Below are 15,691 nucleotides of genomic sequence, written 5' to 3' on the forward strand. Positions count from 1 at the left end.
CTGGAATATTAGACAGGGGTCTCTTGCACCGTTTGAGGACCCCTGAGACATTGCAACACCAAACAGTTGGCTACGTGTCAGCCTGAACCCTGCGATCCCATTTCCCAGAAAGGACAAGGCCGGGGCCCATGATTTGCATTGGCCTGGGTACCTGAAGCGATGATTAGGCCCCTGTGTCGGTCATGGGTCCACCGTGCTTAGCAGTGGGCCATGTGTCGGAAAGTTTCCCCAAGTCCCTCGCGGGCTTTGTTTGAGTAGGCCGAAAAGGGCCCAATGGCCCCTCGGGACCAAAGATCAAGGGCCCGATTGGAATGCCGAAGGGCCAGAAGGACTGCCCGTGGGTTGCGATATCAACGCACCCCGCCCGTTGGGCCGTGACCTTCAAGGCCAGCCAGAGGGCCATTGCATCGATCTGGATTCGTGGGACAGCGTGGGCCTCTCATACTAGCGTTTGAGCACTCAGCCTCAATATGTGCCAGTCCAGTTCTGAATTGCATAGAGTAGCCGGATAAGTCCACATTGAAACGGAGAGGACTGGGGTACGCCACTGGTGCATATGATGGGTATTTGACAAATAACAAAGATGGCGGTGGAAAAAGCTGCGCACTGTTCGATACCCAAACAGCCAGGCATCCCGCGTTGTGCGTTTTTCACTCTTGGAACTTTTGTCATCCTCAGTCCTGGATTTGTCACCGGGACGTGAGCATACCCATCTGACTTTCGGCGGATGAAGCCGCATGCCCAGCACCGAACTGACCGTCTGAACTGGCCTCGGGGATCGCTCGCCCACGGCGCCAGCTCCCGCAGAATACTCGGGACCTGCAGCATGCCCACACCGAGGGTGTCTGCAACCGGCGGCAACTCAGTTACTCAACTTGGCAACTCAACCAACATTGAATGACCAAGGGGCGATGGAGGGATTTGATGTCGCCAATAATGTCACACTACGCTCCATCTGCCGGAAGACCTATGCATTCGCCCAGCATGTCATGAACATGCCTTGCCTTCAAACGGCACGCTATCAAGGTGGATAAGTTCTTCTCATATCTATATAAATTATATATAAAATATAAGATAAGTTCTCTAAGATAAGTTCCAATCAAAGTATCAAGGTGGCTTCCAAGTTCCAGCTCGATGCTGGCACCATCCATGCGGCACTCCGGGTGCTGAAGCCGGCGGTGGAGACCGTGGACCCGCTGGAGCGCATCTGATCCTGCTTCTGCGTTAGCGAGATAACATTGCACGGTCGACATTCTTACAACTTGATCCCGCTGTCAGACGAGGAATATCGTTGTTAACTTATCCACTGCATTCATGATGAATAGCCAAAGGTTATGAGCATTGGTTGTGATGCGCTCTTAGACTGCATTTCGTTAATACCCGAGTATGTCTTATTCGGTATTACCAGGCAAAGGTGGAACGAACCAGCGACACCTCTTGCACTATGAAACCAGCAACCGTCAGAGCCTAGCTCTGGTGTATGGTTAGGCCCCAGTGTGCATTGACTTGACTGTTCCCGTTAGATGGAGCCGCGCGAATGTGCCTGGCCAGTTCCGGGTCGAGAGCCCCGGCCAAGGAGCTTGGGGCACCTTGTAAGCCTCTTGCGCTGCTATACCCGTCTGCTCCACAAATATATTTCAGCCAGGAAGGTGGGAGATTCGCCCGCACTCGCTTCGGTACACCGTCATAGGCTACATCAATGCGACCATTTTGTTCTGTCGGGTGACCTGCCAAACCGAAGCCCAATCCAAGTGCCAACTGGGGCTCAGAAGTTCCATGGATTCGCTTGGAGTAGGTAACCCGCAGGGCGGCAGCTGTGATGCACGAAATAAACTGGTGACCCGAGGGTGCAGCAATTGAGTCCATCTGGTGCTTCCGAAGCCGTAGGCAAGGACTTGCCTACGGCTTCATTCCCTGGTCCCTGGCAGATCTAAAAAAAATGAGTGCTCTTTCTACAGTTCTTCCCGAGAAAGATATCATCATATTTCTCGGGAAGAACTAGCCTTTATGATGCCTTTCATATAATCGGGTTGATACAACAAGTTAGTAAGCCTGGACTTCAAAGTATGTAGTGAAACGGCTGTAAAAATTGCATATCTATCACTTTCATGGAAATTATTTCTCCTTCACCACATAATGTTGCTTATGTGCACCTGCATACCTAAGGAGGATGATGTGATGATGAAAAATTGACGTGACATGGGATTCGGACCCCAACAACCATGACATGTAATCAGATAGGATTGCAACTCAGCTCTATCCATAAATATCCACAGCATTATAAGGTTTGCTAGCTGTCATTAATGTCGGCCTAATATTGCATGCCTCCAAATGCTTTCAACAAAAATCAAAAATGCAGACTAGTTTTCTGAGTAGTGTCAGGATTAATTGGAGAGATGCATCAGCTTTACAATATAACAACAACAATATGATATATTTTGTACCACCAGGTTCATACATGTCTGCAAATGCAGCCATAGAAACACAACACACACAGCCACACATACACACAAGCATAGCTCAAGACAGCGGGCAAGGCACTCACAACTCGTTGCAGCTAGCGGCCCAATGCCACCTTACACTAAAATCATTAAAATAGAAAAACCTGCGCCTTTAACATTACCCACAGGTTTACATACAGCTACCGTACACAAGCAGCATCGTGCGCAGCACACTTTTTTAGCTTTCGTGCATACTGCACAAAAGCTTTGAGCACATCACAACTAAATCCAACAAGCCCTGTCTCAATCCCCCACAAAACATCAATAACGCGATTTGAGCAAGAGTAAACAACACGCAGCGACGCGAGTCAAGGTTGGTGAAATTATTTTGTCTCTTCCGCGCCACGCATTTGGCACTTAGCAAAAATGAACCACTGGCGATACACAGGGATGACAGAAGGCTGGCGCAGAGCAACCCCGTCTCAGACAGACCGCCAAACAGATTGGCCAGCTTGTTGACTTCGCCGTCCCCGAGACGGCCAGCGACGAATTTCTCGTATGCGTCAAATTTACCGACGGCGAAAGCCGTAATCAGGGCGTCCTTTATCTCGCTCGGTTTCTGCTTATCCTCATCGGGAAGTTGCTGGTACACACTGAATCCCCCACCAGTGAACCGGAGGGGAATCACGTTTTGCAGGTCGCTCACTCCTCTCAGCCTGCACACTAGGTCCACTTTATCGAGCCATCTTGAGCGCATGTGCCGAAATAACTTATAACATGCAGCTAGCAGACGTCAAAAAAAGGTATGTATTTGAGCCACACACCACGCCGTTACTACCGTCCTCTAACAGCGTACACAGTTCAAAGCCTTGTACCCTAAGCTACGTGCCCCGCACCGCCCTGCTCACACAACACTAGCAACACGTTTCGCGGCGTTCCTGGCCCATTGCGCCCGCTTCGCCGCTTCCGCCGCGCACCAGATGGAGGTTTCCTTTCACAGCTTGTTTCCATGAAAGCAGTCTAACTATGCCGGACCTAAAGCGGCTGCACCTGGTCTCATCCTGTCTGACCTGTTTGTATCACAGCAACATTTGTGAGATACTGATTCTTGCACAATTCCTATTGCCACTTGGTATGCAATTAACCAACTTAACCTAACTTAGAGTAGCCCATATGTTGAACATCATCTCAACTCAACTCACCTATCTTTTGACAGCAGCACTTGTGAAAAAACATGATTAAGCTCATTTTCGGCTTGTTCCAACTTGCATTTTCATTCAGTTCATTTGTGTCAGTTCGTTAGCACCAGATGAAGTTGACAACACACAAATCAAAACACTTTAAATCACTTTGAACAACTTATTCTGATTGCCATGGTTAGCCTATGTCAAGGGCTATAATGGGTATGCTTTACAAAGCAATCTCTCTTCTCCAAAAGCAACATAACTTTTAGATGACCATACCGGTTTTGCTGCTTGCCTTTTCAGCTGCAGCAAAAGAGTGTATTTAGGTTTGTTTATTCATATTTGGTGACAAATTTTGAGATGTCAGCCTCACATTTTGAACGGGATGGTCTATCTGCTACGTACTGATGTTCACCCCATATCATAATTGATATGCAGCTTAGAGTATCCCTGTGTTCAAAATATGAAGCATATTTACAGTACAGCCATTTGCTAGTCAGCAAACCATAACAACTATGGACAACATCTAGTTAAAGCAGGCATGGGAGGCCACTTCGAGAAATTTGGGGAAAATAATCAAGAATATTGAAGAAAAAAATCAGTCAGTTACATGTATTTAGGCATTATAATTTATCTTATGATAAAAATCGATGACTTAAAACAGAAAATAGCTAACTCTGGTTACAACTCATGCGTTGAAAGCAGGTAAGGTAAACAATTACTTGCTCCACAGCAGACTTACTGGCTTTTTAAGGGCACACTTCTTCCTGCTCCCCCAAACAAAAAGTCAGTACCTTTCGCATGGTTTGCTGACAGACAGGGTCACCCCCAAATATAGATATAAATAATGCCCAGCAGCCTGCGAGATTGAAATGCGAAAAAAGTAAGAGATGTGCATGATAAACAGTTCCAGAGGGCAGAATTTCGCCATCAAACACTTCTGTATTAGTTGCGTTAGGTCTCTCCCAAAGCTATGTATGGCAGCGTAACGCAGCTTTGGGAGGTAGCCTGGTGATGTAGAATGCTTAGATTTATAATTATCGAGCATGACCATGAACCAAAAACGGCTAATTGGGGGCTTAACAGGGCAAACATGGCGGTAAAAATAAGCTCCGTGCTTCAAATTGTCTTCTTCATTCCCTGTGAATTGTTCACTCTTAGGTGCATATCAAACATGTTTAGGCGGGCGGCGAATTAATCCAATTTAGGTATTAAATACGTGCAAGTTTACAGTTGGAGCATTTTGCAGAGAGATTGGTCAACATTTTAAGCAACAGATATTACCTTTAAAAGCAATCGGAAAAGAAGGAAGACTAAAGTTGCATTACAGTCGTGTGATACCAAGAAAGACAAAGGTAAATAAATAAATATAAGGACTGATACTCTGTTGGCAAAATTTTGTAATCAGATGACTTAACTTACAACCTCATAACATAATTGCTCAAACGGTGATATGCATCTTGTAAATTTCATTTAGAAGACATGTCTTGAATATTTCACTCCTGCATTTCGAGCGTGATGGAATGTAGTGATCAAATTTCTTCGGGTAAAAAAATACGCTGAGTAAAATTATCTGCCAGGCCTTGCTGGTGTCTCCACCAGGCTCTGCTTTCGTGGTGCGGTGGGGAGACCAAAATTTGGGGGTGCGTGAAAATCTTGCATTTGGCACATAGCTGCCGGCTGTCATGCGTTTTGTAAACAATCCAAACTTGACGCATGCAAGCGGATGGGGTCGCTGGGGCTCTTGGGCTTGAAGGTACCTGGAACCCTTGTTCCATGCATACATATACATGGTCCAGATGTAGGTGAGGTGGGACATAGCCACGGGTGTTCAGGTTCTGTGGAGCCTTGTTTATGCTTGGTGGTATCAAGTGAGCTCGAATTTGGATGGCATCTGAAAGCCTCAGAAAAGGAAATATGGGTTTGGTATTTGCAATCAGACAATATCAGGCAGGAGTGAAATATTAACATGAAATATTGGGGAAAAGAGTGAAAATTTCCTCCTCATAGCGTATGGCTTTAACCCAAAGTCGACAGTTCTAGGACACTGCTGAAAATATTACCCCATGAACTGAAGCTCACTCAGCTGACATGTCGGCTCAGAGCTATGGACGCAATGTATGCCAAGCAGACGTCTAAAAGAACGGACGGTAGCAGCACAGTGCTGCACCAACATCCTGCGTTTCTCAGTCGTCTATCCCCCTTCCACGTCGGCAGCGAGACTTTCGTGAATGCAGCGGTCAACTGAGACGGGGTTCCGAAGAGCCGTAGCGTTCCCAGCTCTGAAGATTCTCCAGCAGCACATGTGGAGCTTTCGCTCCCGTTCCTGATGTGGTGACGCTGAGCTTACAACCTAGATCTATACATGGGCTGAGCTCCCGACGCCGCCATCAACAGCCTTTGACCTGAGCTTTCAACAGAGGTGGTAGAGGCAATGACTAGTCATGGCCCGTCGAATCAGTCCATGATGAAGATGCCAAAGGCTTACAGGCACCGCACTACCTCTGAGGTAGACAGCCTGGCTCTATCACTAAGAGGCTGGCCAAACGACCGCGCTGGGTCTCAGCTGGCGAGTCAGCACGGCTGCCGTCTGCCACGACCTGTGACGAGCCCCGGGCGGCACGACACCGCCCCGAAACGGGCCCAGGGTCAACAACGAGGTCCGGATGGTCCGCCGCGCCGTCCCGCCCCGGCTTTCAGGGGAGATGATCCGGAAAGTGGCGCGCCAAACTCGGGCGATGTCTGGCGCAACGTTCTGCGGCGTCAAACGGACAGCTGACAAAGGAGCTTCGCAAGTTGCTGCCTTGCGCAAGGGGTCGGCGCGGCACGCCAGTGCCGGTTGTTTGAGAAAGGGGAGGCGTCGAAGCCGTTTGGCAATCGCACAGCCATAAATAGTGTACCCGACTGGATGGAGTCAGTCGCAAATCGTTTGCTCCCAGACCGGGTCCACATCTCCGGCTCTGCAAACCTGCTCGCCTGTGCTGCAGTTCTTGTGCCAGTACGCTTGTGATATCCCTTACTCCTCTCCTGAACAGGTGAGTCAAGTAACAGTACATCTCGTGCCATGTGTGTGAGGTCTCGCAGTTTGTCGTTAACACGCGCTAAGATAGGGGTCAAAGTGCCCCCCCCCCCCGAAGGTTTTTCCAGAATGGTTTCTAACGGCGCGGCGTAGCCGCGCTAAATTTTGCGTAGCTATAGACAATTGAATGGCAGATGGTTTGACATAACAAATTTAGATGTACCTTGTAAGGTCGCTGACTTGTGGCAGGCCAAAGTCAGACCATGGCTTCAGCGAAGGCAATTTCTAGGGAATCGTTTAATCTGATACAATAACGGGGAGTTTGACGAAGCCAGAGATCTCCGAGATGCTTTCTTAGGCACCATAAATATTGAGCGAGCAAACTGCGTTGACGTAAGGTCAGGTATAAAGGTCAGACCAAGGTCAAAACCAACCTGACTTATTACTCTAGGGCTTGCTGTGTGGGATAGTTTGTGGTGTTCATTTCAAATTTGTTGACAGCAGGAACCGCATCACAGGTCTTCCATTGGCTTTTTAGAGGTCAGGACAGGTCATTGACCTAATATGACCCGGGTCGACATTTTGTTTTAGGAACATACTGTCTGGCGTAATCTTTGTCGCTTATTCAAATGCAAAACTCAGAGCAGTCTTGTATGATTTTGGTCACCATGACTTTCAAAAGGTCAAACAAGGTCACTGACCTCCCAGGGGCCTGTGACCTTTTGCTTAGAAACGGTTTCTTAGGTTCTGGGGGCACTCTAGAGACCAGCATTGAATTTGAACTTGTTTGACATTATTTGACCTGAAGGTCATGACCTAGGAAGCTCAAACTTTAACCTAAGTGAGTGCACGTACAGGTCAAGACACTATGTAAATTTGGTGTCTCTTGCTTTTTTTAGTTCCCGCGATCTCAGGGGGGTCAAATTGACCCCTCCATTCGAGCGAAGAGATCTAGCCGGCCACCCGGGCGCGTGTTAAGCATCATCTGTAGATAGGTACATGGCTGGTTCTATTAATCTGTCTGCTGTCATGTTCAATGCTCAGTTCAGCTTGGATCTCAAGGGTAGACCCGGGATCCTATGTGGTTCCATGCTTATGGGATCCTGGGATCGGATCCTGGACATTTTGGGTGCTTCGTGCACATGTCTGTTCAGCTGTTTGACATGTGTCATCCTTCGGGTAGGAGACGAGCACTATGACCACAATATACTTTTACCCAAGTGTATACATTGATATTGATAGCAATGCATACCATAACAGTTCGCATGCTATTGTACACGGTAGTTATACATATGGAAGCAATCGTTTTCAACGGAGCATGCTTTGTCAAATGTTTTGCTGCTGAGTATCAAAAACAATTTTCCTGAACTTTTGTGATGTTTTTAACCTTACGTAAAAAGCCTTCGAAAGACCGCTGCTAACAACATCACATACAAGGAAAAAGACAACTTATTGATCTCTCAGGCAGAAGGAAGGGAAAATAAGTGTTTTTCTTCAACATCAAGCCGCGACATGGAAAGGCTGGCATGTGTTCGTATAATTATCAACAGGGAGAGATTATAATACTTGTCCGATGCAACTCGAGACCAAGACATGAACAAGCATCTATGGTCGCGTTATTCCTTGTATACCCGTATTCGTGCGTTGCATCGTAGGCCGACAATGTGTTCGCAATGACGTTCTTTCGGAGAGCATTGTCATGCAATTGCTATGTTTTGCTAACGCACAGTGGTGTGGTGTGTGTCTGCACTCAGATAAAATATGGCTGTTCCGAATTATGCCCTACTAAATTGCGCACGTGTCCAGCCTTGCATGCCAAGCGTCATCACACTTCAATATGCCTAACGTACGGTAAGGTGCATGCGCGGAGCTGGTCCGTGCGCCGCATCTGACGTCCCACCCCCTCCCCTCAGATGGCTGGTCGCCTGCTGCTCGTCGTCGTCGCGCTGAGCGCCGCCCTCTGCGTGAGCTCCCTCTACACAGACTCAGGTGACCTGCCTTCTGCCGACGCCGGCCTCCGGCAGGCAGGCCGACGGATGGAGCTGACCGGCCGAGCGACGACGGAACAGGACGGGACAGGCCCGGGACGGCAGACGGCGACGAGACGGATGGAGCTGGCCGGCCGTGCGATGACGGAGCAGGACGGGACAGGCCCGGGACGGCAGACGGCGACGAGACGGATGGAGCTGGCCGGCCGTGCGATGACGGAGCAGGACGGGACAGGCCCGGGACGGCAGGCGGCGGCCAGACGGATGGAGATGGCCGGCCGTGCGATGACGGAGCAGGACGGGACAGGCCCGGGACGGCAGGCGGCGACCAGACGGATGGAGATGGCCGGCCGAGTGACGACGGAGCAGGACGGGACAGGCCGGGGACGTACTGAGAACGAGGAATCATAGACGCAACCCCAGTATTGAGGACCGCAGACCTCCGGATCGGCCCTCCAGGACATGACCCGCCAGCCTGGACTCCGTACCGAGGACCACGGACCACTGACGCGACATCTGTACACATGGCTAGCCACTGCCGACACGGCTTCACACAGACACGACACAGACACTACCAAGAGCCTCATGGGACGCAGCGAAATGCTCGCGTACAGCGAACTGGGTTTTGATTAAACGTTGCCTTGTATGATCTCCGCATGTTCTAAAACATCGCGCATGACAAGTTTTGTGCGCTAAGTAGATTTAACCTGCCCAGTCCATCCTGCTACAAGTTTGGATACATTTTCACACGGTGGATTCGTAAAGGGCCATACAAAATGGAGTCCATAGCATGGCTACAGCAGCTTCATTTCACGAGGCTAAAAATCAGGGCGGATCTACCCTAGTGTTTTTTTTTTGGGGGGGGGGGGCAACCGTTCGTCGCCAGCTGGCTGGTGTGGGATCCGAGGTCCAGTGCATGGTGCCTCTCGCGAGTACCTAGTAGGGACATCATTCAAGCACCGAAATACTTTTGAATATTCTATATACAGTATGCATGCTTACAAAGCTCGTAACCTCATTTCGAGGTATTATTTTGCTGTTATGTATTTGCTATTATGTAGGCTATTATTTTGAGGTACATCTTTTGAGGTAAGTAGACGAAACTTTTATGAAGTTCTGGGAATGTTTTTTGGGGGGGGGGCAAAACATACTCTCAGAGTTTTTTGAAGGGCCATAGCCCCGTGCCCCCCCCCCCCCCCAGGATCCGCCTGTGCTTAAAATGCGCATGGTCGCCTGACAATCTTCTGTTACAGGGATTCCTGCAGACGCAGAACTCTTCAGCCAGATCGGTGGCACCAACGGGTCGCAGGTAGCGGCATCTCGGGCGCTCTCTCGCAAGCGGCGCTTCTTCGCCCCGCTCCCAGCTGGCGCTGCTTTCATCCTCACGCCCAAGTTTACTATGCCGCTGCCCGGTCTGGCTCCCGGAGGTAAAGAACGTAGAAAGATGTGACGCTTTTTAAAAACAACAGAAGGCCACAAATCAGGCTACTGATGCATTGTTATTATCAGTGTACATGGTCAAGACTGCCTGAATTTATGTATTTCTTAAGAGAACCCCACGCATAAAATATTGAACATGCCGCACCACAAGTATGCAGATGTGGACTGGACCGGTCTGTCCAATCACTTCAGTGTGTGTTTTCAGTTTCCCTGTGTGCGTTCGATATCGGTGGGTGCCCCGACCCAGGTCGTCACCCGTCTCGCGGTGTCGCCGCAGGCTCCCTCCTCAACGTGGAGGTGCCGCTGAGCTTCGCCCTGCCGACGGCCGAGGCCGACTCGGCGGCCAGGTACAAGACGACTGACGACGCGACCGACTCGTACACCTACTACCGCAGCCTGGACGAAGAGAAGGCCGACATGTACTCGTACGCCGAGAACTTCATTTCACAGTGAGTGTAGCGGGACGCCTGTCGGGGACGTGGGGGCGGCGTCTCGCCGCACAGAGTGCCGCTACGCAATCAGAAGGTCTGGGTGCTGCGCGGTCCAAATTATTATGACGATATTTAAGGAAATTTCTGACGCTATCTAGCAGTCTGACAGTGCTTCGGACATCTTTGGTAAGAGCGCAGCTAATGGCTTGCTGTGGACAGTGGAGGCGCTCAATTAGGGCTGTGGGTCGCGTCCGTGCTCCTCGGGTTGGATTGCCAGTGTCGCCTCGTTCTGCTCGTCTCATCTCGCTGTTGGGCGTGCGTGGCTGCCCGTGGAGGCATGAAGGCTGGACCGCTGCCGGTGGCGCCTGGTTTCACCGTCAGATCAAAATCAGGCTGTGCACAGCGGAAGTGAACCTGCCGGCCCATTGCAGTTATAAAAACGCTGGCCTCTGGCTACCATGACGAGCCTCTGATGATAGATTCAGAAGGAAACCGCGCTGAAAGTGGGCTTGATACTCTCCAGCGTCTTACCGACGGCTGGTCGCACGAGAAACGCGTGGAAGGAGTTCGTCGGCGCCTCGCAGTCATGGCTTGTCTCAAACGCGTGGAGAGTTGACGCAGCGGGTCACGTCAGCGCTGAACAAAGAGGTCATATTTCATGCCGCAGAACCCGAGACATGCGTGACCAGCTGTGCCACGTGCCGGTGCCACTGTGCCGCTGGGTAGTCCTCCTGGTGCCCGGCAACGCTACAAAAAAAAATATTGCGCATTCCCGGATGCTGCCGTTACCAAGCACATACAAATATGAAGCATACACTCTTTGGACTTGAGAAACGTCTGCCGTTACAAGCAACAGCAAATCCAAGCAACTAACGTCGCGGTGACAATGCAAATCCTTGGTACCGAAAGAAGTGATTCATCGCTTATCGCACGTTTTACGTGTTTTCTACCTGTGACGTAATCATGGAAGCCCGACATTGTCTGCGGCATGGGACCGCACCCGGGCAACGGCCGAGTGGCGGAGTGCGCCTATACCGGCGCCGGCTGCACTCAGCGCCGGTGGCGCCTGGCCGCGGTCGCGTAACGCGCTCGTTCCTGTGGCAGGTTCGGACTGGACGGCAAGAGCTGCGTGCTGCGCACCATCTGCGAGGTGGCTGAGGCGCCCGTGCAGGACGCCGGCGTGATGGGAGAGATCATCAACACCGTGCTCAGGTGGGAGCGCTGGGCCTCGCGAGGGGAGCCGCCGGCGGCGTGCAGCGCCTCGCCGCCGCCGCCGCCGCCGGCGGCACCGGTGGCAGGCTGTGCAGACCGCGGCGTACGGCGCGATTAAAGCGCCAAATCGGCAGCAGTTGAGACACGTGGCTCAGGACAGACGGGGAGCGATGGGCCGATAATCGTGGGTAAAAAGAAGCTCTTTCTCCGGGACGGCGCCCGGTCGAAATCTGGACGCACCGGCCCCGAGAGAACCAGATCACTTTCACTGGCTCCGTCCGCAGCCCCAGTGGATCAAGCCGAGTAAAATACTTTCTAATGGCCGAATATTTGCTGTGCACTTGACAGCTGCTGCCGTTTTTGCTGCGGTCGGGCCGCGCTGCGCGAGCGCCGCTGGCGTCAGTAGTCTCACCCTGGCGGGCGGTGCGGCCAGCGGACGCGCTCGTCCCCAGGCGGGTCCGTACTGTTTGCCCGCCTACCGCCTGCTTGTGACTGGCAGACGTGCGGTGCTGTCTTTATGAGACTTGTGAAACGCAGGATGTTGCGCATGGGTCTGAGATGTGCCCTGCCGTCCTTTTTGACCTGACACGTGGGTGTCGGTAGGCCTCATGCTGATATGGCTTCCTGATCTGTGAATCTGCGTCGTTCTGTCCTGATCTTGGGGGATATGTGGTGCCCTGAAAGAGGTCTGGGTATGCCGATCTTTGACTAGTGTTGACCTGTAGTTAGACTACGCCCTACCTAGTGTTTTGTGTCTGTTCGGCGGGAGTCGTTGGCTCCCAACGTCTGTCTGTCTCTGCCGCTTCGCTTCCCCATCCCCTGGCGTGAGGTTTGAGCCAAAATTCGCTCCACAACGCAACAAAATTTGCCAAGCAGCACTGAAAATAGTGAAATATCTAAGGTTGTTCGATCAGCTGCCCTTCCCGTGGGGATTTCGGCGCCGCTGGCCGGGATCCTGACCAGTGCCGACCTTGCCTGGCAGGACGACGGTGGAGCCGACGGAGGGAGAGCGGATGCAGGAGTACCGGAAGGCTGAGGAGAGGGGCAAGGCGGTGGGGCGCTGTGACGAGTACTACGCTACCTGCCCGGTCAGCGTGTTTAAGCTGATGTGAGCCGGCAAGAACGTCACAATGCTCCTGCTAGTGTAATGTGCACTCCCGCAACCATATCCGCCCTACGAGAGGCCCCCGCTTGAATGGGGCGCGAGCGTGGTGGAATTATGAGGACAATGCTCGGCATGTGTAAGCTGAGGTATTCTCCCAGCTAAAGCGGTGGAGCAAAGGTTCTCAGCTGGCGCTTTGAACAGCCGACCGATGACCGGTATGTTTACTGCCAGTGTGTTCATTGCCAGCACGTTCTCATGTCGTAAGGCTGTCGTTACGAGGCGGAATGTTATTTTTATCCCGTCGTGTTCATTGTTGAAGGAGTTCTGGATTTCAAAGGGGCATGGTGTTTGGGGGTTGAGTGCGATTGCTTTAGATATTAGCGAAGCAGAACAAGAATTAGTTTTGGGTCAGTTTTGGGTCATTTCATTAAAGACAGCTTCTTTTTCTCCACTAATTCAATGCTTGCTGAAATGCAAAACCATTTGAACAAAGTTTCAGCATTGTGCGTGGTTGAGCTCTTCGCGTATTTACCAATATGTTGGCTGAAAATTGATCCGTGGACTGGACTGATCGAAATTGGAAACCTCCTTGACGACCACAGTTAGAATTACATCGGTTTTTCGATGACATTAAATAACATTGGTTTATCAACATTGTTATGTTCACCTGGTTTCTATTTTATTGCAATAAAGGCCTCAGCTGCAGCGGACGTGAGACTTTGCATGCATTCTACAAATGCAGTCGGTGGTAAAGTGGGCTGATGTCCTTAGACATATACCAAAAAGCGTATTTCCTGGTTGAACGGATATTGAAGTAGCGTACTGCACAGACACATGGTTGCTGAAGGTAGAAAATAATAAAGAGCTCTAGCGTATGGTACATCATGTTTTCTCTGTGTATGTGCAACTATCAATACGTTCCTCGATAATCGTTATTGAAGTCCTTATCTGAGAAGATGCAGTGCGTTAGTGTTGTGATGTCCATAGTGTTGTAATCGGGTATCTGGGCCATGTGGTTGAATGTTATCTTCACAATACAGGTTACTGAAATGTTATGTCTATTTCACAGAAAGATTGGCCAGCAAAATCCTATGTTGATGTTAAATAAACCTAATCCACGTATTATATAACCCACGTTAAATGTTATATATCCCACGTTATAATAAACCAAGTAATTATCCCGCGCCAATGACAGACAACGCCATCACCGACATCAAACTCGATGATTATATTTCAAACCAGTGTGTTACTTCTCACACATTGCCTAGTGATTGAAAACAGATATCAACATGCCTATGTCATGCACATGATGCGTTTTCTTGACAAAACCAATGCGTTTGCTACGCGCCATCCACGCCGCAATCGTACTGATCGGTACATAATGACGCGTCGTACGCTCTGCACACATGTCACACTGGACTTGTTCTAACTTACAGGCATCGGGGATGTTTGGATCTTTATCTTTCTCCCGCATTATCTGGAGAAAGAAAACAAATTGTAACCATCGGCAGCGTGTTCTGCGTCGTCAGATCTTTTGATCCGCTGAATTAAAAGATCTGCCGGCGTTGCAGTCTCCATAGGCTGCGTGATTTAGATCTTGGGGCTGGCTGATCTTAGGCGGCAGTCACGGGGCGGACGAGAGCTATGTCATCTCTCAAAAAAGTATCTTTGAACGTTTTAGGACGTCACTTCGTGCGCTGAAAAGGTAGTGCGAGGTCTGTAGGTTGACTACAGGGACGGATAAACGTGTACAGCACCCCAAACTGGTGCTGGAATATGGTGTGGGAACTGGAAAAGTAAAGCTAACATCGTGATTTTTTGTGTTGTTGTAACCGTCATTCTGCTCAGAGAACATCTTAGAAATTATGGAGTTTAACTAATCGACGCAGTCTTTTCTTTGTATGGTACAAATCGATTTCTAAAGACTGGTGAGAATATCATTTTACGACGGTGGTCTCGCGCGCCCGGCGTCGGCCGCCTGGTGGCAGCTGCATCCGCGAACTCTGCTCGGTTTTCCAGAAACAGTGACCTCAACCGTCGGACATACTCACGGACACAGGGGTCAGTTTTTAATTTTTGACCTTATTTCTACCCATTCTAGTGGCTGCTGAGCAGACCACTTGCCTCATCCGGGGAAGGGTCTCTGGGGTAGAACATAAGGGGCACATTATCTCTCCCGGTCAGGGTATGAAGTTCCATTCCAACAGCCAGCCTAATTTACACGCTCCTCTCCAACTGGGGTCTCCTCGTGAGCGAAGCAGGAGCCTTCCCGTCGCTATCTTGAGCAAGGCAGGCGCCTGTCCGTCGCTATCTCGAGCGAGGTAGTGGCCTGCCCGTCGCTATCTCGGGCGAGGTAGTGGCCTGCCCGTCGCTATCTCGGGCGAGGTAGTGGCCTGCCCGTCGCTATCTCGGGCGAGGTAGTGGCCTGCCCGTCGCTATCTCGGGCGAGGTAGTGGCCTGCCCGTCGCTATCTCGGGCGAGGTAGTGGCCTGCCCGTCGCTCTCGCGAGCGAGGCAGGGGCCTGTCCGTCGCTATTTCGAGCGAGGCAGGGGCCTGCCCGTTGCTATGAATTGGTTGTCGTCGTCATTGGGGCTTTAAAATGTTCTCAGTTGCTAAGAACACATGGCGTCCCCTGCCTCTCGCCCTGGCAGGAAGGGCAAGGCCATGAAGGGAATCTCCTCCTGAATTGAAAAGGGAAATCCTGCCTCTCTACATCGCGATCACGCACATCGTGATCGAAGGCACGTGCCATGCCAAGGCTATCCACACCCCATATGGCTATACCACCGGGCCTGCTTCCGGTCACGACAAGAGATCTTGCCGCACCTTGGCTCTCCATCACTTGAGGTCCTGCGATCATTGCAACCGGTT

General features: G+C 50.7%; 1 protein-coding gene across 1 annotated transcript; it reads left to right on the forward strand.

The window, feature by feature from the left end:
* Positions 1-9,884: 9,884 nt before the first annotated feature.
* Positions 9,885-13,814, forward strand: LOC119103802 (uncharacterized). The gene is made up of 4 exons (XM_037227455.1): positions 9,885-10,059; positions 10,350-10,521; positions 11,608-11,715; positions 12,698-13,814. The coding sequence occupies exons 1-4, from the start codon at positions 10,032-10,034 to the stop codon at positions 12,825-12,827; spliced, it is 438 nt and encodes a 145-aa protein (XP_037083350.1). The 5' UTR covers positions 9,885-10,031; the 3' UTR covers positions 12,828-13,814.
* The last annotated feature ends 1,877 nt before the right edge of the window (positions 13,815-15,691 follow it).

Source organism: Pollicipes pollicipes, unplaced genomic scaffold (genome assembly GCF_011947565.3).
Source record: "Pollicipes pollicipes isolate AB1234 unplaced genomic scaffold, Ppol_2.1 Scaffold_5724;HRSCAF=6776_pilon_pilon_pilon, whole genome shotgun sequence".
In the NCBI taxonomy this organism is placed as follows: domain Eukaryota; kingdom Metazoa; phylum Arthropoda; class Thecostraca; order Pollicipedomorpha; family Pollicipedidae; genus Pollicipes; species Pollicipes pollicipes.